Here is a 24,578-nt window from a genome sequence, read left to right as displayed (position 1 = left end):
CTTATATTAGATTAGGCACTATGCAGTTAAGGATAAACAGTTCTTTGCTCATGGGGCTTCCACACATGTCCACTGATGTGCCAGGCTTCTCCACCCCTCCCAAGTTTCAGAATAACCACCTCTGGCTTTTTTAGAAAGTGCTTAGGCACAATAATGGAGAACTTGGACCCTTCATTTGCTTGTTTTGCACTGTAAGACCACTTGGGGATGATGGCGGGCAAGAAGCACATACAAAAAAGACAAGACTTCAAAACAGCAAACCCTTGGAAATGCATTCATGGAATCTAAGTGGAAAACTGATAAAGGAATCCTTGCAAATCAACACTTCAATCTGCTTTTGGATTACCCATCAGGATTTTCCTTAGCATTAACTGTTTATAATATTAAAATGTGTTAAGAGTTAAACCAGAGGGTGAAACGGGATTTAGTTCACAATGAAATATAAGAAAAGACTAGCAGGTAGTTAGAACACAATGCCTGAACTGCCTCTGACTTTCAATTACTGAATTTACTAGAAAATTACTAGATTCAATTACTAGAAAATAATAGAAAACAGAATGTAGAATAATAATAGAAATCTAAAAATAGAAAAAATAGAAAACAATAATAATAGAAAATTTTTAAAAATAGAAAAAATAGGACTAGAGAATTTTGCTTAAAGTGCATATCTTGGTGAATGTGATGTGGGAATTCATTCTTTATCCAGGTTAGGTATCTCAATAACAGGAATGATGATTTTTTATTTCTTTGACACCACCTCCCATCCCCGCCTTTCCGCCCCAGCCATTTAGCCATTCCATTCACACAAAAGCCCAGTACAGTGTTCTGGACACAGTAGACACTCCATTATGCTTGTTGGGTTTCCAAGCCAGGTTCAAGCTGTCACTGACTGCACCAGCGCAGGTGATCATTCCTTCCTTCCTTTAAACTATTCTAATACTTGTCCATGTGGGACTATTTAGGTAAGATGATATTATTGTCTTTCTATACATGTATCTTAGCTCCTACACTAGACAGTTCTTAGTTTTCTTTTTCCTCCACTTCTTATATCATCCTATCATGTATATAATTTATATTTACCCTTGTGTGTGTGTGTGTANCTCCCTCCCTTCTCTCCCTTTCCCTCCTTAGAGACTGTAAGCAATTTGATCTGGGTTATGCATGTATTATCATGCAAAACATACTTCCATAATCGGTCATTGTTGTAAGAAAATATTCATGTAAAACTAAAACCCCAAAGTAAAACCATAAATAAATTAATGTGAAAAATTGTATGCTTTGATCTGCATTCAAACTCTAACAGTTCTTTCTCAGGAGGTGGATAGCAGAGAATAATTTTCTTAACCTGGGGCATAGGATTTTGATTTTTTTAGATACCTATATTTCAGTATAATTGCTTTCCTTTGTATTTTATATAAATTATACATGTTATATTTATATTTTACATTTATAGAAAATTATTTTATATATTTGTATATTTTATATTTATAAAATGTGTATACTTAAAGTACATAGTATTTGTATAACTTAGTTATGCCAAATTATATATTTCAATATATTATATAAAATCTTAAATATTTTATTTTTTGTATTTAAAATATTTTTCTGAGTCTATAAGTTTCACCAGCCTACAGAAGGAATCCATTACAAAAAAAAAGATTTTAAGAACTGCTGCTCCAGTGGTTCTCTAGCATAATTAAATGTTTCAGTGTGGAAATTAGAAATATTAAAGAGTTACATGTGAAAGAGCTTGATGTGGTTTAAAGCCTCCAAGTGACTATGATTGCACCCAGAAGGCAATACAAACAATCCATCTAGTTTTACCTATAATGAATGCTACTTCTTTTTCCACTAGATAGGAATGCTTTAAATATTTTAATTAAGATGTGTATATATGTGTATGTACATATACACATATACACACAAAGACAAACACACAGAAACACATCTATACACTAAGAACCTTAGGTATATAGTATATCCAGGGCTTTAAAAGCACAAAGCACCATGGAGTAAATCTAATACATTTATTAGCAGAAAAACAAATCAGATTCTGGAGAAACTTTGCTTAGACTAAAACAGAAGCACAAAACATTGGATGCACCAAAACCTGGAGTAAATTAACACCATTTGGAGGTGTGTTTTTTTAAAGTACAACTCAAATTATAAAAATAACACCACTCATATTCTTTTTTTAAGCCTTACCTTCCATCTTAGAATCAATACTGTGTATTGGTTCCAAGGCAGAAGAGAGGTAAGATAATGGGGATTAAGTGGCTTGCCCAGGGCCATACAGCTAGGAAGTGTCTAAGTTCATATTTGAACCCAGAACTTCCCATCTTTAGGGTTGACTCTAAATCCATTAAGCCTCCTTCCTGCCACCTCCCCTCATATTCTTTTTCAGTTGACCAACTGACCAACTTATTCAGGATCCCAGCTCCTCGTGTATAAATTAACCAAGGTTAGGGTACAATTTCTAAGTAGAAATATAAGAAATAGTCCAACATCCTTCTGGCTACTTATGAAGAATAAGCATCAGATTTTTGTGTTGGTTTTTTTTCCCAGTTGTCAAGGCAGCAGAAATCTAATTTACACAATGCTGTCAGCAACTTTTCATTATGTTGAGATAAAGGAAAAACTTCCTTTGAAGACAAGCCAGTTGGACTACTGACACCACACAATAACCCTGTAAACATTAAAGATGACATTGTTATGTAATAAAGGAAATGCTTCACGAATATGAAAATTATCTATCAGTAGACAAGTCACAGATGGATTTGAAGTGTAACAATTTGGTAGCACACGACAATTAGACTTAAAAAAAATGCTGCTACACATTTCAGATGGGAGAATTCTATCAACTGTGTACCTTAGATTTTTTTTCCCCTCCAATCTGTGTACTACTATCCTTTTATCACTAAAAATGTTTCTGAAGACTCGCATTCTGTTCCTAGGATTATCTAAGATGGGCTGAGAATACTATCCTTGATACATGTGAAACGAAATAATTCGTTTCCAAAAAAGTTACAGACCCTTCCTCTATGTTTTCAAGAGGGAGTATAGACTTAGATAAGGAATAGTCAAATACTTCCCAAAATTACTTTTGTTTTGGAAAGACTATTTTGAGAAGAGCTTATTCAGTTAGGATTTTCTTTCTTTTATTTTTTTTAAAGGGCTTTAGAGCTAGATACCATTTCTGGCTTCTTTTGCCCTTTTTATCTCATCTTTTAGAAGATATATTTGGAAGAACACAGAGAGAGCCAAGGGCTGCAGTAGCAGGCATTGGCATTGGAATGAAGTAGTTGACATCCTGGGAGCTCAGTTCTTGAGACTGCTATAGAGCAACTCTGGCCCAAGCCTCATTTGGTGTATTGCTGCCACTTAAATCCCAGAGAACAATTTGAAGAAGGCTGGTAGGCCTTCTAGAATTAAAAGCAATATGTTGTTCCTGAAGTGGTCCCGTGCCAAGCAGTCAAGATTCACTTAGTCTCACAACAAAGCTTCGCCCACTAGATTTCTTTTTCAGATCAGCAGATCTGAGAATGGTAGAAACAACAGAGACTGCAATTACTGAGAAGGCAGAGAAGAGGTGCTTTGTGGATGTTATGGATGCTATATAAATATTTCATGTTTCTGGCATCAAATTATGCAGCCCCAAGTGCCAACACCTGTAGGCAGTTCATCTTAAAAGGTTTGTGATACAAGTACCTCTTCAGGTGATACATTCAAAATTTCTGAAAAAATTGTTTTCTAGAATGAAGGTCACAAATAGCAGCAAACAAATGCCCCAAACCAGGCTGTATTTTAAGGATACCATTCCCAGAATGCTAATGCTGGTTAAAGAAATGAAATTATTCTGAACTTTGTCTTTGGTAAGACAGGTTATCATTGGATATGGAAACATATGGGACTCTGTATGGAGGTTCTTCATGTTCTATCCTTTTCATTAAACTCTATTTATTGCCTCCCTCTCTATTTAGGTATTTGTCAGCTCTTGCTTTAAGAACTATTACTGACTTTAGAATAATACTGATAACCTAAGATTCAGTGCCCAATGTTGAGCAGTACTGAAGAAAAAGGACTTGAGATTCTTTTCAGTTTACCTTTCTTATCTTCTGCTTTTTCTTCCACAGATGTTGCTTTTTCAGACAAAGAGCCATTACCTTCTTCAGACTTTACTATATTTTCCTCTTGGGTGGCCTCCTCTCCGATGGGTATCATGTGCCCGTTTGAATTTTCAAAGTTTACAGTTACATCTCCATCTAAAACGGGGAAAGAAACACCTAGTTGTCTAACTTGACAGCTTTCTTAAGAATTCAACTTTTCCAGTTCTTGGAATAATATTAAAGGAATTGGGGGATTTTAATATCTCTAAAAAAAGAAAAATCTTTACTCTTTTATTAGGTTTTACTAATAAAAGGCAATAGAAGAAGGGCTACAGAATCATAGCTCTTAGAAAGATCCTATTTATAAACATTTTTAGAGAAGTAGCATCCCTCAAGTTTAGGCATTTTAAAGTCTATCATTTATGAAACTATTTCTCTCAGAAATGGAAGGATGAAAACAATAACTTGGAAAATACAGTAAACATTTTAAACAACATTAAAACACACAACACAGATACAAATAACATCAATAGCAAGAAGAGATGGTAATGAGACAAATTATCAGTGGGAACACATGAACAGTTTCCAACAATGCTTTCTTCAGTCTATTAGAATTCTTTTTTCTGACTGCCTTGCACACCTAGGTAATTGTTATTTGTATGAGCTAAAGTCCTAGGTCAGTACCTTAATGTGGTATGGGGGGAACCCTGGATTCTTGAAGGCTATACCATTTGAGTACAAGCTGTAACAATTACTATCAAACTGGAGAGGTGTAGGAAGGAGCATGAATATGGAAACGTCTATCCAAGAGTAGAGGAAATCATGACAAAAAAAGACTGTCACCAAGTCATAGCACTTTTTTCTTTTTTTTGTCCAAAGCAATTAAAGAGAAGAGAAGGAAGAAGAGGGGGAGGAGAAAAAGAAGAAGGAAGGAGGGAGAGATTGTCTGCATATCTCCACTGGTGAGTCATCACACCAATTAATAATGAATTTTTTCAAGAATCAAGATAAATGAAGGCAGGGGTTCTTAATCTTTTGTATGTCAGGAGCACCTTAGGCATTCTGGTGAAGTCTATAAATCTCTTCTCAGAATGTGTTTAAATATTTAAAATTAAATGAATACAATTAAATTAATAGGATTACAAAGGAAACAAATTATATGGAAATGCACTTATCAAAATGTAAAAAAAGAAACCCAACTGACTATACATTACAAACCACTGATTTAGAGAAAAAAGAGTAATGATTTAATTTTGATGCCATTATTATTATTCATGGACACATCTCTTTTTTAAAAATTGAGTCTGATTCCAAACTGATATCTCTGTGACATGAAAGTTCAAAATGCATTCCTGACCATAGCTCTATTGGCATAGCACATTACTAGAAAGCCTAAAAAAGGCTTTTCTGCCTCTTCAATTCAGTAGCTTAGTAGGATTAAGGAAAGAGAATAAAATTAATCAAAGCTGCTTCAACAGCTTAAAGCTAATTCAACAGCTTAAAACACAAAGAATGCACAAACTGTAATGGAACAAAAAGAGATTCAAGGTAGATATCATCAGCTTTTCACTCATGTGCAGGTGAAACCAAAGGAACTATCCAGAATACAATGGCAATCTATAATCCAAATTCTTCATTCAAAGATTTTTAATGTTAAAAAACATTAAGGCTAAATTGCTTAGAACAGGTTCTGGAAACTAGCAAAGTCATGAGCATCAGAGAATAATTTGAAGGTTGTATACCTTAAGAGAATAGATCTTGGATTTATTAACTACATGTTGGCTCACAGGAACCAAAAAGTCCCTGAAGAGATACCACCATTAAAAAACTCCAAGTACACATGTATCTATGTGTATGTGTATATGAAGGGAACTTTTAATGCCCACTGAAAATGAAAACTGTAAATCCAATTGCAAGAATGAGCACCTTTCCAGTTAAAGAAAGCCTGACTTTAAAGTTTTGGGTCATAGAATCTCATTATTTATTCCCTGCATATATTATATATGCTTGAGTTTCTTCTTCTGTAAAAAGAAAATAAGTATTTCTGTTCCACATGAATATGTTCTAAACAATAGACCTACCATGTTTTGTTTCAAATCTACCATGTTTTGTTTCAAAGTTAAATGCAGGACTACTCTACAACTATTACAAATACTTTTTTTTAAATGGTGAACTACACAGACCAAGATGATTCTTATAGCCATTACTTCTTTCTAAGTCTAAAGATTTCATGTAATGAATCTGATTTTATAGGAACTCATGCTTTGTTACTTCTATCCTGTTAGAAAAATTAAGAGGAGGCAGCTGGGTAGCTCAGTGGATTGAGAGCCAGGCCTAGAGGCGGGAGGTCCTAGATTCAAATCTAGCCTCAGACACTTCCCAGCTGTGTGACCCTGGACAAGTCACTTGACCCCCACTGCCTAGCCCTTACCACTCTTCTGCCTTGGAGCTAATACACAGTATTGACTCCAAGACAGAAGGTAAGGGTTTAAAAAAAATTTTTTTAAGAAAAAAAAAAATTAAGAGAAAGAAATTCTAAATTTCAATGTTTCATTTGGCTGTGATAATGCTCTGTACGAATAGAGTTATATACATCCCTCCATTCAAATCTTATAAAACAGCCACTGAAGAAGAAACTTGGGAAATAAAACAAAGGATCTAAGAAATTTTGCCCAAAAGATAACACAACAAAGCTGTAAAGTAGGGTTATTGATTTTGGATTTAGAAACTTAAAAATTTTCTTAATAACTATGTTTTAATATAACATTTCCCTTGTAATCCTGTGTATCTTATTTTATGAATTGAAAAACATTCTGAGAAAGGGTCTAAATGTCCATAAATAGGGTGCGTGTGTGTGTGTATATACACATATACATATATATGTACATATGCCAAAGGATCAAAGACACAAAAAAGGTTAAGAATCCATGCCAGTTGGTAGTGGTGGCACACACCTAAGATTTGTTGCCTTTGAGAATGGGTCTACTGACTGCTTTAAGCTTGGGAGTTTTGAGCTGCAGGAGGGCTCAAGCTGATCAGATGTCTGCAGTAAGTCCAGGAGCAGAGAGTGGAGAGGGGAACCAGGCTGCCTAAGGAAAAGCAAAGTGTCCCAGATAGGAAACAGAACAGATCAAAGTTTCCATGCTGATGAGAATCAGGTCCACAGTAGTTGCTACATTTCTTGCTTGGGCAAGATAGAGAGAGAGGAAGGGAAGGAAGGAGGGAAGGAAGGAGGGAAGGAAGGAGGGAAGGAAGGAGAGGAAGGAAGGAAGGAAGGAAGGAAAGAGGGAAGGAAGGAAGGAGGGAAGGAGGGAAGGAAGGAAACTCTTGCTGAAACTTCAATTAAACAGTGAAAAAGAGAACCCAAATCCACTGATCTAATCAATTAATCCAGTTTCTTCCTACTATTTCTTGGAAATGAAGAAAATATCAAGAGCAGCTGGAAAGACTAACTTCCTAATTTTGAGAGAAAAAAAAACATCTTTAATAAGGTACATTGTTCCTTTAAAAGGAAATTATTATTGACATTGAGTAAATGTGAAGAAGCTAATGAACATTATCTATTATAGCTATGTTTACTCTAACTTAAATCCTCCCAGAGAGATTAGAAATAATCTCTACTGAAAATGAGACTGATTCCTAAACTTTCATGTTTAACTTATTAGACTACCTTGCCTCAAATGGTTATGTTAATTGGTCTTCTTTTTTTTTTTTTTTTAAACCCTTACCTTCTGTCTTGGAGTCATTACTGTGTATTGGCTCCAAGGCAGAAGAGTGGTAAGGGCAGGCAATGGGGGTCAAGTGACTTGACTTGCCCAGGGTCACACAGCTGGGAAGTGTCTGAGGTCAGATTTGAACCTAGGACCTCCCATCTCTAGGCCTGGCTCTCAATGCACTGACCTACCCAGCTGCCCCCTTAATTGGTCTTCTTGATAAAAATGGGAATGAGATTTTATCAGATAAAAATGAAATTGATAATGAGGACTCATACCATGAGTGAAAAAAATAGAAATCAAACAGTATTCATTATTCAGATATGTAACTTGTAAGTATAAATGATCTGGGTCCAGAATCAGATTAAAAGAGAATAATTGCTTTTAAATTGATTAAAATATAGGTTAAAAACCGAAAAAATGTGATCAGAGTGAGTAAGCAGAAATAAAGTTTCACAATCTTAGATCCCCTGTTTCTAAATGAAGCAGATACAGTCTTTCCCTAAAATCAAGATAAATAACATAGAAATGAAATTTTCAAATGGGAAAGAGAAAAAATATTCCTCAAATATATTTATATTGGTTTACAAATTTTCTATTTTCACTCCGTATGACCGGGCAGCTCCAGAAAGTAATTCATTTATGCCCAGTAAATTGACCTTACTTTTCTTTGGGTCAGTGGTAAAAATATGTGGAAGTTATTTTATTGTTTAACTTTAGTGAATTTTACATATCTTGTATTCAAACCATAATTCAGATTCCTTCATAGAATTATATAACTGGGATTCAAATTTAGAAACAAAAAAGGGGGCAAAATTGAATTTGTTTTGGCAAAGAAAACTGGCATTTTCATACGTGACATAAAAGGCTCAAGGAAATGAAAAGATATTTACTTTTAGATACGGATAGAGCATTCAGCTTACAAAACTACCATTATTTACCCTTATTATAGAGTCAGCCCATATCCTTTTGCATTCACTGATATCCTTGAAAATGTCTTATATGTCACATTTTTTTTTTAAACCCTTACCTTCCATCTTGGAGTCAATACTGTGTATTGGCTCCAAGGCAGAAGAGTGGTAAGGGTAGGCAATGGGTCAAGTGACTTGCCCAGGGTCACACAGCTGGGAAGTGTCTGAGGCCGGATTTGAACCTAGGAGCTCCCGTCTCTAGGCCTGACTCTCAATCCACTGAACTACCCAGCTGCCCCCTATGTCACATATTTTATGCAATACATCATTGGTAGTATGCTATAGCCTACCATCATCTGCCTACTTTTCAGGTTTCATACAATTTTAATTCTTCAGAGATTTTAGGGTTCTATGATTAGCAGTCAAACAACACTAGAAAAAATTGTGTTAAAAAATGGGCTTTACAATGGGGCCCAGTTTGGAATAAATGAAAACACAGGCCAATAAAAAAAAATGTTTTTAAAAAGGACAGGCTTATCTCCTCTTGTTTATTTCTGCTGCTCAGAAGGAAGGAAGCAAGGAAGCAAGAAGGGATCCATTGTGTAGTGCAATAACAAAAAAAAAAATAAAAAAAAAATAAAAAAGGGGTATCTAAACGCCATAATCTAACCAGTCATCACTGACATGGCCACCTGAAGCATCTGTCCCCCCATGACTAATGAAATACTATTTTGATGAGCTTACTCTTTAATTGACATTTGGGCAATAATCTGTGTCCTCTCCTTTGGTTATGGTGATACTTGCTTGATAGACTGAAGGCCTCTTGGATCAACTCATACTTAAGTGGTTTCTGAGTCCTTCTGGCTTCCTTGTGTGGTAAATGTTTTGCATTTATTAAACTTTTGAAAGAAATAGTGAGTCAATGCCTTAAATTTTACCTATTTCCATTTTTTTTTAGTCAACTGATTATATAATTTTATTTGGAAGTGCTATAACAGACCAAGTTATATCCTTTATTTAAGTCTAGCATGATTTTGACTTCTAATCAAGTAATGATAGGTTTCTAAATATAGTTGATTCTCTTCTTGAGCCTTCTTATTCAAATGATCTAAGGAAATTTTTGAGTATTATGTAGACCTTTGGTCTCTCATTTGTTAGTCCAAAACATCATTTTTCAACATAATTTTTGCTGTTTTCTGCCCACCTTGCACTGAAGTTACCAAAAATCAAGGTGTATATTTACCTAGTTTGACAGATCCTATCAAATTATTCATACAATTTTCTCTATTTCATTCTCTGCAATGAATATTATTGTATAAGCTAGAATTATCTTCATGATGGTTTATTTTCTTATACTCAACACAAGCACTAAAAAATGGGCAAAAGCCAAGTATCCCATGAAATATTGTTTCCTGTCACTTTGGGAAACATAATAAAATTAACTCTGCCAACACCTTCATTGACTTCTCTTAGGTAGAATCTATAAGCCCAATTTTCATTTAGCTGTAACTTCTCCATGTCATTTAAATCAAGACTGTCTAGTGTGACAACTTAGTCATTGCACACAAATTGTACATTAAAAGAATCAATGTTTGTAACTGTTCAAAGAACTATGTGATTCTTAGTATCTTCTATTCCCTTTTTATGCCATTTCACCAATGTCATTATGGAAAGACCAGAAGGCCACATAAGACTAAAGACTCAACTGAAGACTATTTTCCAAAGCTCCATTATTTTATAGCAAAGAACTCTTTGTCTCTTGGTAGATTGGTTTTCTGAAAGCATAGACTTTCCAATCTGGTCAAACTTGACAGAGTGTGTGTATAGCTGGCATAGATTTTAAGAATCCAGGATCAGTTCCACACCACAATGAGGCATTAGAGTAGGGTTTTGTGAAAGTATTTATTTTTAACTTAGAAAACAAAAAAAGCTATTTACAAATGATAAGAATATGTAAACTAAATTCCTACCCTTCAAAAAAATGAAAGCAATTTTGGAACTTGAAATAAAGGAATTACTGAAGTGGTTTTACATATACAAGAAAAATGAGGGGTTGAGAAAATGGAAAGCTGTATTCTAAATAAATATGCTGCAATCTGAAGAGGTGACAAAGACAATTGGAAAGGAAACTCCAATTAAAATAAAGTAAAAGGCTTGGTTGAGTGGTTAACAGTATCACAAGGCAAATCTTGGAAGTGGATTAGTATCCATAGAAAACTGAAAATTCTAAACTCGTGTAAGCTTAGGTTAAATTTTGATATCATGCCATGAATAATGTTTTAAAAAAGGGTTAAGCATGAAGTTATGGCACTTGAAGAGATTCATTCTTCTGTGGAGGTTATTTTTCTTTCTGGTTCTAGACATGTACATGGAGAGTGGAAGTGGGGGAAGAAGAGATGGCACTTATTTAAAAAGAGGCATAGAGGTAAAAAATCATTCCTGTGTCCCCATTGTAAAAGCTGACTGAGACCACTTAGAGATTTCTGAAGGGAGATGATTGACAACTAAACTTTTTAGGGATTGTGGAAGGATTTTCCTCTAAAGAACTCCCCAAGCTGAAGCACAAAGAAATAACAGCTAAGCAGACCAATTTCAGCAAAGGGGACTTTTTATAATGTTCATGCCACAAGCTCTATAGGAGGGCAAACTCTTCTTATGTTATCTAATACTACTGAAGGTCAAGAAGACCAAGGTAAGGAGAATGAGTCTTCATCAGTAGAAAAGAAGAGGCTATTAACCAAACAAAGAACAGTTTCCAGTCTCTGGGTTAGATCTAAAAACAGACTGAAATTCTCATGATAATTATTGTTGGAGGGATGACAGAAAACTACTTTCTCAAGCACTTGGCTGAAAACTGGAAGGCTGATGCTTCTTCCAGTCACCATAGGGAGCCCTAAGGAATGAGGTAATCTTTTATAGAATATATATTCCTGAGTGTATATGCACAGAAAAGAAGTTTAAAGTAAACTTCAATACTTTCTCTGGCTATCCTAACATCAATTTATGATTTTTTTAGGCAATTCTCTTTATGGTTTTTAATAATCAGCTGCAAAAGTTAAGAGGAAAAAACAAAAACAAAAAAAACTGAGAAGTATAGCCAAGGGAGAACAAAAACCAAATTTATACTGAGCAGTTTTAAACTGATCCATTTTAAATTGTTTTTGAAAAAAGTCAATTTTCTCCCCATTCATCTGCTCTTCTTCTGACAAAAAGACAGAATTGGTCTTTCTAATCTTTACTCACATAGGAAGACTATTCTTTGAACTGTAAATTTCCTAATTTTTGTCTTCCTTTTAGAGATTTATAAATGAAAAAAAGACACAAAGGGAAGATGTTTTGACTTTGCAGATAAAATTAATAGCTCAGAGTTGACATTAAAAAATGGAATCTTAATTTGTGCTCTGCAAATTTTTCTTTCTCAACGCCTCCAAAAAGATCACAAAAGTCACTCTGACTACAGTCTAGTGAAGGATGATTTTTTTATAGTAGAGGAACACCTCCTACCCTTACTATTTCAGGATGGCTTGGTTTGCCCCGACAAACTGATGGTATTAAGATATAATGGGAGAAAATATAGCTTGAAAGATACTAAGAAGTCAGTGATGAATTGAATTAATTCACAAGAATAGTTATCAAAAGTTTTGACAGGCCAGATGTTCAAATGAAAAAACAACCCATGGTTGTGAGAAATCTAGAAAACAATATTATTTTATTCAAAATAATCTCTTTTGAAAAAAAGGCTTGAGGGGGCAGCAGGGTTGCTCAATGGACTGAGAGCCAGGCTTAGAGAAGGGAAGTCCTAGGTTCATATCTGGCCTCAGACACTTCCCAGCTGTGTGACCCTGGGCAAATCACTTGACCCCCATTGCCTAGCCTTTACCACTCTTCTGCCTTGGAGCCAATACACAGTATTGACTCCAAGACGGAAGGTAAGGGTTTTTAATAAAAAATTAAAAAAAGAAGAAGAAAGGCCTGAGATTATACAACCAGTAGCTGGCTCTTCCTTAGAACTATGACTATTAATCACTAGGATCTTAAAAAGGTCGCATTATCCCTGTTCAAATGGCTTCTCAGAAAAAAAAAATTCTGTAAGCACCTCCAATGGCTTATGTTTAATAGATGAAGGAATACTATTATCATGAAACAGTCAAAACACATAATAATTCTTCTTTAATAAAGTACATTCCTAAGGATATAATATAGTAGTGGTTAGAAAACAAGGAAGAAATTGAGATTAGATAAACCAGCAAAATTCCTCATGGCTTTAATGAAGTTTGAAAAGCTCGTTAACAGTCTGTTTAGAGAAATAACAACAAAAATTTCTACACTTTTGACTCAGTTTCTATCTAATGAATAAGAGCCCTCTTGGTGGAAATAATAAGGAGATGATTAGAATACATGTAAAAGGCTTTTAAGTAAAGAAATAGGGAAAAGCACTTGGAAATGACAAATGTTTGTGGAAGGGTAAGAGAAAAGAATCTCTCAACTGAAGATCAATTGCATCAAGAGAAAACAGATTTGCAAAAATGAGTTTAGAAAACAAAAGAGAAGAAAACAATTTAACTGAGAAGTTAAAGGTTTGTTTCCCTGCTAGTTCAAGCCTTATTGATTTGTCTGGAAGAGAGAATTTAGGTTACATGCACGTACAACAGGACAGGAGGGAACTGTTTGTTCCTTTACCTGTCTGGTAGCTAGAAGAAACAATTGAGCTAAATGAGACTCAATATTCCAAACCATTGAGTCGGCTTCCTGCAGACTGTTAAAGTCACTTCAGGAAGAAGATGGAAGAAGTTAAAGGAAACTTGGTCCCCTGTGTGTGCCTCTCCCTCTCCAGGGAGAGCTTTGCAGATCTCTAAGTTTAGACTAAAATATGATGACCACTTGTTCGGTCTGGAGTTTCATACGTCTTGTGAACTTCTGTTTTTCCAGATTATTCAGGTGGGATTTGATTGAACCAAGAGTCTTCTTTTTGTAATCCTAGTGCTTAACACTGTGCCTGGTACATAACAGGCAATTAATAAATGTTTACTGACTGACCAACTGATTGATTGATGGAGCCCCTGTTTTACTTGTTGGCTATGACTAAAGTAGACGTAATATTCACAGAAATGAAAGAAAGCATCAAAGAAGTTCAGGATGGCATTATTTTAATTTATTGTGTTAATTTCCTCACCTTGATCAGGCAATTCCTTAAGCACTCCCCTTCTTATCAGCTCCTCTCTACTTTGTCTTGTGGATATCTTCCTTTCTAACACTTATAAAAAGAATAAGCACAGTTAAGAATTGAATCATGAATGAGTTAAAATAATTAAGTAAAGAACACTGAACAGGGACCCCAAAAGCATATTTGTTTACACAGAGGTTCACACTTTGCATTTATTTCCTGTCACCCAAACAGAGAGATCTATTTGTGATTTACTGATATAGCTGGAATGAGGACACTGTTCCAGTCTGATGTTCTCTTGTCTCAAGAGTGGAATTAGCCCTTTTTGTTTTAGAAACACACTGGGGAAAGAATATGAACATAGTCATTCTTTTTTTTTCTATGGATATGAAAAATTATCATTGTAAAACTTCTCCTTGTCTAAAATCATAGTAGAGACTATGTGTATACAGTATATAGGGATAATACTTTTGTACAATACATTCACAATAAACCCAAACTTTAAAATAATTCGGAAACATATATAGTCCTAAATAATACTCACCTGAACAAAGTTCATCTAGTAACCTGGAAGAGGGGGAGTTTTCCTAGCATCTTCTCTTACATGTTTTCTAGAAGATGGTTTTATATGGGTCCAAACAAATCATGAAATCAAATACATAGACACCAATGGGAGATTGTCTACAGTTAATTCCTAGATCAGCACCCAAAATCTAACCCCCGATATAGCAGAGAGTATATATTTCTTTTTTTAATTAAAAAGATATTTTATTTTACCAATTACATGTAATAACAACGTTCCACATAAGTTTTCCTGAAGTTATATGATCCAAATTGTCTTCTCTACCATCCCTCCCCAATCCCAGAGAGAACATTTATTTCCAGAACAATTATTTGCTGCTTGCTTTCACTGTAGATGGATAAATTTGTTATATATATGAGTAGATGCTGGGGACTTCTCCGCTCTTATGTGACCATGATTGGTCCTGAGGGGACACAGGAGCTAAGGGATAGCTTGGGAATATGGGAGGCAGGTGCATTTATGAAACTCAAGAGGACAATCAAAGAGCTAGATTTCCATTCCTCTTCTGCTGTAGACTCTCAGCCCTATACTACTGTCCCCTATAGCCCTCATAATACGGAACCTCTCTCTTTATTTTTATTTATTTCTATATATGGCATAATACAATATGTAACATAACAATAATAATGCATATTCCTTGTTATAAACATGTAATAAATCATAATAAATATTCTTATCCAAGAGAAACAAATTCTCACATTAACTATGTCCCCAAATCTGACTCATGCTTTTTATTTTTAAACAACCCTTCCCATCCCTCCACCCCTCTCCAAGAATGCAGGTAATATGATAAAGGGTAAACATTTATTATCACATAATACATATTTCCCTGTTCATCATGTTGTGAAACAGGACATATGTTGCTGACACTAGAGGAAAATTCATGCAGGAAATAAAATGAAGGACCTCTATTAGATCTTAGGAGTTCCAGATTCCAGTCTAATCTCATCACTTGGGTCCAGCCTCCAACTCAGATCTCAGAACTCTCTGTCTGAAGAGAGCATCCCATCACAAAGGAATACTTTTAGCCCCGTATGTTTGTTTGTTTTTTTTTTAAACTCTTACCTTCCATCTTAGAATCAATACCGTGTATGGTTCCAAGGCAGAAAAGTGCTTAGGGCTAGGGAATTGGTGTTAAATGATGCTAGGAAGTGTCTTGAGGTTCTATTTGAACCCAGAACCTGTGGCTACCACTGAGCCACCTAGCTGCCCCCTCAGTCCATATACTCTTGAGGTGACAAAGAGTACAATGACTCCAAAAATAAAATACTTTTTGCTCTGTAGGGCTCTGTCTCTGCTGCGTCAGAGGCTGGCTGTTTAGATGTTTGTCAGGGAAAGTCTCTTGTGTTATTAATTGTGGTTCTTTGACATAAATCTCTCCGAGCTAGGGGAGAATATTATTTGCTATGTGGCAGATGGAGATTGCCTTTTGTATAACAGATACAGATACGTCTGGATCTATCTATTGCCTTCTCTTCTGAGTAAATACACTTGTAAGAGCACTCCCTGACAGGAACAGCAGTTTACAGGGATAATCAAAGCTGAAATACCCAGGGGGCAAAAAACATTTTCAAGTGATAACTCCTATCCAATGCAGGTTTCAATGTTAGTAATTTCTATCTGCCAGTTGTTTTTTCTATCTATATGTCTTGTTTCACAAGCATTTTACTTAGAAATGAAAATGATGCTGCTGGTTAGAAGGCTGCCATTAGTTCCTTCCAACCTTAGTCAAGGGGAAGGCTCTGAATCCATGTGCCAGAGTCATATTTGGAAAATGGCTCATAATTTATCTGTAAAAAAGTAAAGAGAATTATAATACACTGGTTGCTAGGATTTGGGAGTTGTTTTTTAAAAACTACATTGGTCCCTCCTTAGTTGTCAGTTCAAATAAGGTCATTAAGTGTACAGGCTTAACAGAGATCATATGGGGAAAGACACTAAAGGGTTCCCTAAAGGTTCTAGCTGAAACGTATCTAGAAGTTCTAAGCCAAGTTGGCTCTTTGGGTCCAGAGGTCATTACTTCCTGTGACTATAAACTAAAGGCACTATTCTAAATGAACAAAAACTATAAAGCACTGGTATGAATTGGCATATACACTTCCCCATCCATGAGTAAGGCTCTAGAGTCTAGACATATTATGTCTTTCCTTTGCCCAAAATGAAAGGGAATTTTCGCCTCCTTTAAGATCAAAGAATTAGGTGGCTCAGTGGATAGAGAACCAGGCCTGAAGATGGGAAATTTTAGGTTCAAATCTGGCCTCAGACACTTCCTAGGCTGTGTGATCCTGGGCAAGACACAACCCCCCTTGCCTAGCCCTTACCACTGTTCTGCCTTGGAACCAATACTTAGTATTGATTTTAAGACAGAAGGTAAGAGTTTTTATAAATAATCTGAGAATGTATTAGGACCATTTATTAAGTAGCTTTCTGCCTTAGGCCCTCTAAAAAACCTTGTATTCTTTCCCTTAAAAAAAAGTAATATAAGATCTTGGAACACTTCCAGTTTTTTTTTTTTTACTTCAGTTTTTCCAAAGTGGGCCCCAGAGGATTTTTATTTAGTTTTGGGTTTTCTGTTGCTTTAATCCTAACTTAATCTCAGCTAAAACCTGCTACCCCACAAGCTGCCCACCCCTTTTCCTCTCTGCAATATTCACTTGGGAGCTTTGAAGTGGCATGGATTTTCAGCCAAGAAATCAAAACTACAGCTTCTGCTCCTTCTCTGTACCTCCTGAAAATAGTTACTGATAGGAAAATAACATTTGCTATTTGTTTGGCCTGTTGGCTGATAGGTCCTTTATATACAATGCAGATGATTACATACTGGAGCCACTGGGAGACAGAGCCCAGAAAATATGCTGCTGGGGCAAGAAATTCCAACCATCCTTCTTACAAGACTCCAAACACCTCTGTATCTAGTGCTTCATCTTTTAAAATATTTGCCTCCTGTTTAAATAAGTTTCTGGGCTGTTTGTGGAGCACTTACCCTGGTCCTTTGGGGGAAAGGACAGCATGTGAGCTCTGTAATTTACCCAGCAGTAACCCTGATAGTGATACTCCTACCCCATAGCACCAGCCATTCTGCAACTTCACAGTTTTTACCAACATTAAACTGTCTTTGTCCAGACTTATATATCACCACTGATAAACAGGATTTCTAATTTCAAACACCAAAGACAAGTTTAAGACCCATACCAAGGAAAAAATGAGAATAAAAGGCTTAACACATTGCTTCATGTTCCTCCTATGCACCAAATCCTTAAAGAAACACACAGACTTTATCAGAATGTCTACAACAGGATCCCTATGCAAATCCTGGTTTAAAGAAAAGACAGATACCAGAAATACCTGTTTCTACTGAGTCCCATAACCTCTAGATAGGATTACTGAATAAAATGGCAAAGTGCCTTTAATAGCTGATATCAATATAGACTTTCTTTCAAAAAATTTAATTGTTCACGTAATATTAATAATTGTTTCGTCCTTCCCCTTTATGTCTGGGAGGGTGCTAGCCATGCATTCTGCAGGCTATTTGGGGAGACAAGATTTCATCCAGGATATGAATGTAGTTTCTTCAGTTATACCTAGATTAGTACTTCATCAAGCAAATCCATTTTTCCCTGGTTTATGTTTGAATGTACAAATCCTACCGCAGACACTTACTCACTAGATGACCCTGGACAAGTCATTAAAAATCTCTGTAACTCGAATTCTCATCTATAAAACAATAGATTTCCAAATCAATTAAAATGATTACTTTCTATCACTGATTTATAAGGTTACCTTTAAATCTATGACCTTTTCAATCTATTTTTAGACAGAAAAGTGAGACGAAAACAAAGAGAAGACAAAAAAAAGGTTTAGAAAGTTTATGATGCAAATCATTTTCACCATCAAAGTAAGTCAACACCTTGGACTCTAGCATCAGTCTCAAAAGAGATTATGAAAGTAAAAAATGGTAGTGAAAAGAACAAAAGTAGAAAAAGCATCTGGATTAAGCCATGGATTCAAAGAGGAGAAATGTTGAGGTATGACATTTGGGAAGAAACTACAGGATTGTTTTGCAATATATCTGACAGAGTAGAAGAAACCAAAAGCATGAAAAAAATCTCACATCTTATTAATATTTAGAAAGGTGATCTAGAGAAGCTCAATGATTATCAACTAATATGCCTACTTTCCAACCTAAATAAAATCTTTATGAAGTTCATTTATAGATGAATGGGAAGTGATGAGGGCATTAGTGGGAACAGAGAGGATTTAATAATCAGAAATGTTTGTCTTGACCCTTTACAAATGAAAGACTATTCATTGCATCAAGTACTGGCTATACAAAAGGAAGGGAAGGAGAGGGAAGAGAAGCTAATATGCATTTATATAGCACCTACCACGTACCAAGAACTTTACAAATAATATTTCATTTGATCTTCACAGTAACCTTGAAAGATAGATACTGTTATTATCTTTATTTTACAGTTGAGGAAATAGAGGCAAATAGAGTGGCTTGCCAGGGTCACACAGTTAGTGTCTGAAGCCAGATTAGAACTTGTCTTCCTAACTCCAGGCCCTGTGTTCTATCCACTGCACCACCTATCTTTGTCAAAAACAAAATCCCCAGGAGGACCTACTCTCAAGGAGTTTAGCTTCCATCACTATGTAGATAACTAGGACTACAATCTGTGTTCACTGGTAGGTCTCACTTAAGAGGTGAGATTCTAAGTTCTTCAAAGGTTTAATTCCTGCCTCTGAAACCTCTTTGTATCTGTAGCAACTTGGTGTAATGTAATGCACAATTAAGCATTTAGTATTTGGGAAGAAGGAGGGGGAAGAAAAGTTAACAACTTCTAGGATCTTGTAAATGGGAGAATAGTCAGGAATGTATGTCCCCAGACCTTTTTCATGGTATTCAAAGTTAGGGATACAAACTTCTTTTGAAGTATCTAATAAGATTGCTTTGCCTAGGCATCAAGTCACTCCTGTTTACATCTGGCTTAGGAAGGAGAACTTATAACCCCCAACTTCCAACCACTGTTCAATGATTAAACATAACAGAGAACTGCAGAAAATTAAACAGATGTCATGTTATCTGAGTCTCCAGGGTCCATGTTGTGACGCGATGGCAGAAACCAAGAAAACAGTTTGTCTTATTTTGAAAATATCTTAAGAGAATGGCTCTTCTCTCTTTATTTGCTCCTTCAATCATGCCAGAAGAAAAGTCCAAGGAATTGGCTTTTAAAAAATTCCTCCCAATAAGATAAATGCTTCTAGAAAAAAATTCCACTGACTTGACAAATAATGATAATAATGTTTAAAAGTTCCTAAAACAGTCCTAAGAATCTCAAAATACTAATACAAAACCAACAACTTTCCCCACCCAGAAATAATCAGGGATCTGTTTCTTGTGTTTGTTTTTGACACAAATTTCTTATTTATCTCCCCTGGAACTCAGGAGGGAAAAGTACAAAGATATCTTGGGTCTTTCTGGTTAGGAGATTGGAATAAAGTTTTAACTGAGATTTCTATCTTCAGACTTCAGGCAGTACTTCAAAATGCATAGGAGGAGATCTCTGGAAGTATCATGAATTGTTCCCTGCAGAGAAGCTTGTTCCTCAGCCTTCTTTTTCCAGTGACCCCACTCTAAAATGATATTAACATTTCAAGATCCCACTATTTTGACAGAAATAGAGTGGTAACCAACACCTTTCTAGATGGCAGGCAGAATAACAAAGGTATTCATAAACTTCTTGAAATTACAGTTTGAAACAAAAGGTATTTTGACTTCTTAGAGTGGGAGTTAGAAAAGGTAGAATGGCACCTTGCGAAGAGGAGTAATAGCAGAAATTATAATTCCCCTTCTAAAAAGAAATTAGATACTTCCATAGTGGATAAACTCAATACCTCTATCAACTCTTTCATGTGATATAGACCAAAAGACTTAAGTCAAAGAACAAAGTCAATCTCAGATCCAGAATAGACCCAGGGTAAAACTTGGAGGACCTATTGCAAACCAGAATATAGGAGCTATATATGAGACTGTCTTCAACTTCATTCCTACTCTATGGCATTTACAAACCATCTAGAAATGCCCACAAAAGACAGACATCCAGTTGGAATGAAAAACTATCTATTCAAGTTGAATCTCGGAAAGAAAGCTTAGAATTGGAATACTGTTATAAAATTATCCTGCCAGAGCTGTAAAATATATTACTTCCCTACCCATGACGACATAGTCTACATGGAAAGAATAAACTATACCACCATCATCCCCTGAGGGAAGCCTCCTGAAGGAATCCAGCCTGATTCAGCTCACGCCACAGATGAACAGTATATTGTAAATAGGGCAGTGGACTAAGAAAAAGAAGCCTTAGTTTGATTCCTAGGCCCATCACTGACTGGCAGTGTGACTTGATCTATGGACTTCAATTTCCTTATCTGTGAAATAAGGTTAGTAATACTTGTATCTTGTACTCTATAAGTTTCTCATTTAGAGAAATACCTTAAAAACATTATGTGATTATACTAGACCTTAGATTTCATTAATGAAGGGAAAATTCCCTCTACAATTTTTGGTCTTAGAGAATTGCCTCCATAACAATAATAATAATAATAATAATAATAATAATAATAATAATAATAATAACTAGCATTTACATAAGTGTTTATTCTTGTTCAAGGTGGTACGCTAAGCACTTCACAAATATTAACTCATTTGATCCTCAAGACAATCCTGGGAGGTAGGGATTATTATTTTCCCATTTTACTGATGGAGAAATTGAGGCAAACAAAGGTTAAGTGACTAGCTCAGGCAGAATATTCAGAATGTGACAAAGGCAGGAACTGAAGTGGGATTCCCCTAGCTTCAAAGCCAGCATTAAGTCTTAGTGCCTCCCAATAACCCTCTCTCCCCACCAAAAAATAAACTATGCATGTGTGTTATTACAATAATAAACACCCCTAAAATCATAGGATAACAAGACTAGTGCTAGAATGGAGCTTAATTGGCCATACTGTCCAACCCTCTCATTGTTTAGATGAGTAAGGAAGGCTGAGAGGATAATTGCCTTGTCCAAGATCAGAGAGGCAATAAATGTCAAAAGTTGTATTTAATCTGGCGCTCTAACTTCAAAATCAGCACATTTTGATAAAGAATTAGAAGAGACCTCAGAAGCTATCTGGCCCAAACTTCTTTTATAGGTAAGGAAACAGGGACTCAAATAGGTTATATATTGCCAATGACAAAAGGTGAGAATTAGAGGTGGGATTTGAACCCCAATTTGGGTGATTTATCCAGAATCAGAGAGTAAAGCAAAAGATGTGAATTGAACACAAGTCCTCAGACTTAGTTCAGAGAAATCTAGAATTCTCCCCATTGCACTGTGTTATCTCACCTACTACAATATAAACTCCTCTAGGGTACATATCATGTGTTCAGCATAGTTAACTATTTGAAAAAATGGATATGCAAATCTTACTATATCAGTATCTACAATTAGTCAAATAACAAATGAAAATACAACTTATAATTTGTATGTACTATAAAAATTGTTGGAATAAATGAGTACTTGTCTTGAAATGAGATCTTCCCACTAATTAGAAATTCTGTAGCTGACTTGTACAGTTTTTTTTAATAGTTTCTATTAAGCTAGGAGATGAGAGACCTAACTGAGTGATTTAAAAGCTAAATATACTCAGTATCCTAAGCCCATTTCTTAGGCCTTTGAAGTTTTTATTCCCTAATTAAATGATTAAGCACTGTATATTAAAATCTTACTAAATTCAAACTAATGGGGACATGGAAGGAGAAGTCAATATAAACTGGTAAAAAGTGAATCACAGAATTTTAATACTTTCAGATATATACAGTAACCCACATTTAAAACTGAAAGATGGAAAAATGATATTTCTCTTTATCTTAGGCATCTTCTAGCTAGATGGCACTGGCCTTGGATACTTTCTGTGTTACCTGAGCAAGTAATTTAACCCTGTTTGCCTCAGTTTTGTCATCTGTAATCATCAAAATAATCTGATACTGGCTAAAAAATGAGAGTAGTGGTAGCTCAATGGAATAGGTTAGAAAATCAGCACACAGTAGTTAATGACCATAGTAACCTAGTGTTCAATAAACCCAAAGATCCAAGCTATTGGGAGAAGAATTCACTATTTGACAAAAACTGCTAGAAAACAAGATGGCAAAAATTGGACAGAGACCAATATCTCATACCATACACAAATATAAAATCAAAATGGATATTTGATATAGAAATAAAGGATGATACCATAAGCAAATTAGGGGAACATAGAAATTTAACTGTCAAGAATTTTGGATAAAGGGGGACAGCTGGGTAGCTCAGTGGATTGAGAGCCAGGCCTAGAGACTGGAGGTCCTAGTTTCAAATCTGGCCTCAGACACTTCCCAGCTGTGTGACCCTGGGCAAATCACTTGACCTCCATTGTCTACCCATACCATTCTTCTGCCTTGGAGCCAGTTGACTCCAAGACAGAAGGTAAGGGTTTAATAATAATAATAATAATATTAATAATAATAATAATAATTTTGGATAAGGAAAGAATTTATGACCAAACAAGACAGAGAACATAATAAAAAATGAAATGTATAATTTTGATTATATTAAATTAAAAATATATTGTACAAACAAAACCAATTCAACCAAGATTAGAAGAGAAACAATAAACTGAGAAAAAACTTTATAGTAAGGATCTCAGGCAAAGGTCTCATCTCTCAAACATATAGAAAACAAAGTCATATTTATAAGAATACAAACCATTCCACAACTGATAAATGGCCAAAGGATATGAATAGGCAGTTCTCAGATGAAAAAATAAAAACTATCTAGTCACATGAGAAAATGCTCTAAATCACTACTGATTAGAGTACAAATTAAAACAACTCTGAGATACCATCTTATACCTATCAGATTGGCCAATATATCCCAAAATGAAAATGATAAATATTCGAGGGAATGAGGAAAAATTGGGACACTAATTCACTGATAGTAGAACTGTGAACCTAAATAAACATTCTTGAGAACAATAAGGAACCACATCCAAAGGGCCATAAAACTTTGCATATCCTTTGCCAGGTAACACCACCACTGGGTCTGTATCTCAAAGAAATGAGAGATGGGGGAAAGGACCTTCTTTAACAAAAATATTTCTAGCAACTCTTTTTGTAGTGGCAAAAAATTGACGAATCATCTCCATCGATCAAGGAATGGCTAAACAAGTTTTGGTATACGATTGTAATGGAATACTATTACACTCTAAACAAAAAGGAACTCGATGATTTCAGAAAAACCTGGAAAGGCTTATATGAACTGATACAAAGTGAAGTGAGCAGAACCAGAACAGTACATACAATATCAGAAATACTGTATGATGATCAACTATGAAGGGCTAAACTATTATCAACAAAAAAAGGTTTCAAAATAAACCCATGATAAAAAAAAAAGTACTATCCACAGGCAAAGAAGGAAATGTTGAATCCTGCCTGCAGATCAAAATGCATCATATTTCACATTATTTCCTTCATGAATTTTTTTATTTTATGTGTGATATGTCTTCTTTCATGGCATAGGGAATATGGAAATATGTATAACATAAAAGTACTGATATAACTTATATCAAACTATTTATTATTTGTGGGGGGGGGTGAAGGGAAGGGAAAGGAAGAAAACAATCTGAATTACAAAATGTCAGAAAACAATTGTCAAAAATTATTTCTACATATAATTGAAAAGAACAATTTTTTTAAGTTTAAAAAAAATGAGCTAGAGAAGGAAATGGCAAACTACTCCAGTATCTTTGCCAAGATACTGGATCATGAAGAGTCAGACAAGCCTGAAATGACTAAACAACAAAAACAAACAAATATAAATCTGTGGTATTTATCTTCCAGACTTGCTCTGATGCTTATGCAAGATAACATACTTCAATCTTAAGCAGCTAAATAAATGCTAGCTTTTACAAATGTTTTCATTCTTATTAAGGACAATCTCAGTTTTATCTGTGTTAAGAGTTCTAGCTTGAATGATGCAGAAATGATATGGTCTTTTTGTATTTGTATTTTCTCCCAAAGCTACAACT

The 24,578-nt window shown here is 35.2% G+C and overlaps 1 protein-coding gene across 2 annotated transcripts in view; it reads right to left on the bottom strand.

Moving 5' to 3' along the window:
• Window positions 1-24,578, bottom strand: part of PHACTR2 (phosphatase and actin regulator 2) — a 168,661-nt gene that overhangs the window by 68,072 nt on the left and 76,011 nt on the right. For both annotated transcript variants that reach the window (XM_044671585.1, XM_044671586.1), the window contains exons 3-4: window positions 13,904-13,984; window positions 4,104-4,262 (exon numbers count right to left, since the gene is read on the bottom strand). In XM_044671585.1, coding sequence (XP_044527520.1) covers window positions 4,104-4,262; window positions 13,904-13,984 — 240 coding nt within the window. The remainder of the gene's footprint in view (window positions 1-4,103; window positions 4,263-13,903; window positions 13,985-24,578) is intronic.

The sequence above is a fragment of the Gracilinanus agilis genome, chromosome 4 (genome assembly GCF_016433145.1).
Source record: "Gracilinanus agilis isolate LMUSP501 chromosome 4, AgileGrace, whole genome shotgun sequence".
Lineage (NCBI taxonomy): Eukaryota > Metazoa > Chordata > Mammalia > Didelphimorphia > Didelphidae > Gracilinanus > Gracilinanus agilis.
Note: the sequence above shows the minus strand (reverse complement) of the source record. Positions and strands in the feature narration are given on the sequence as shown.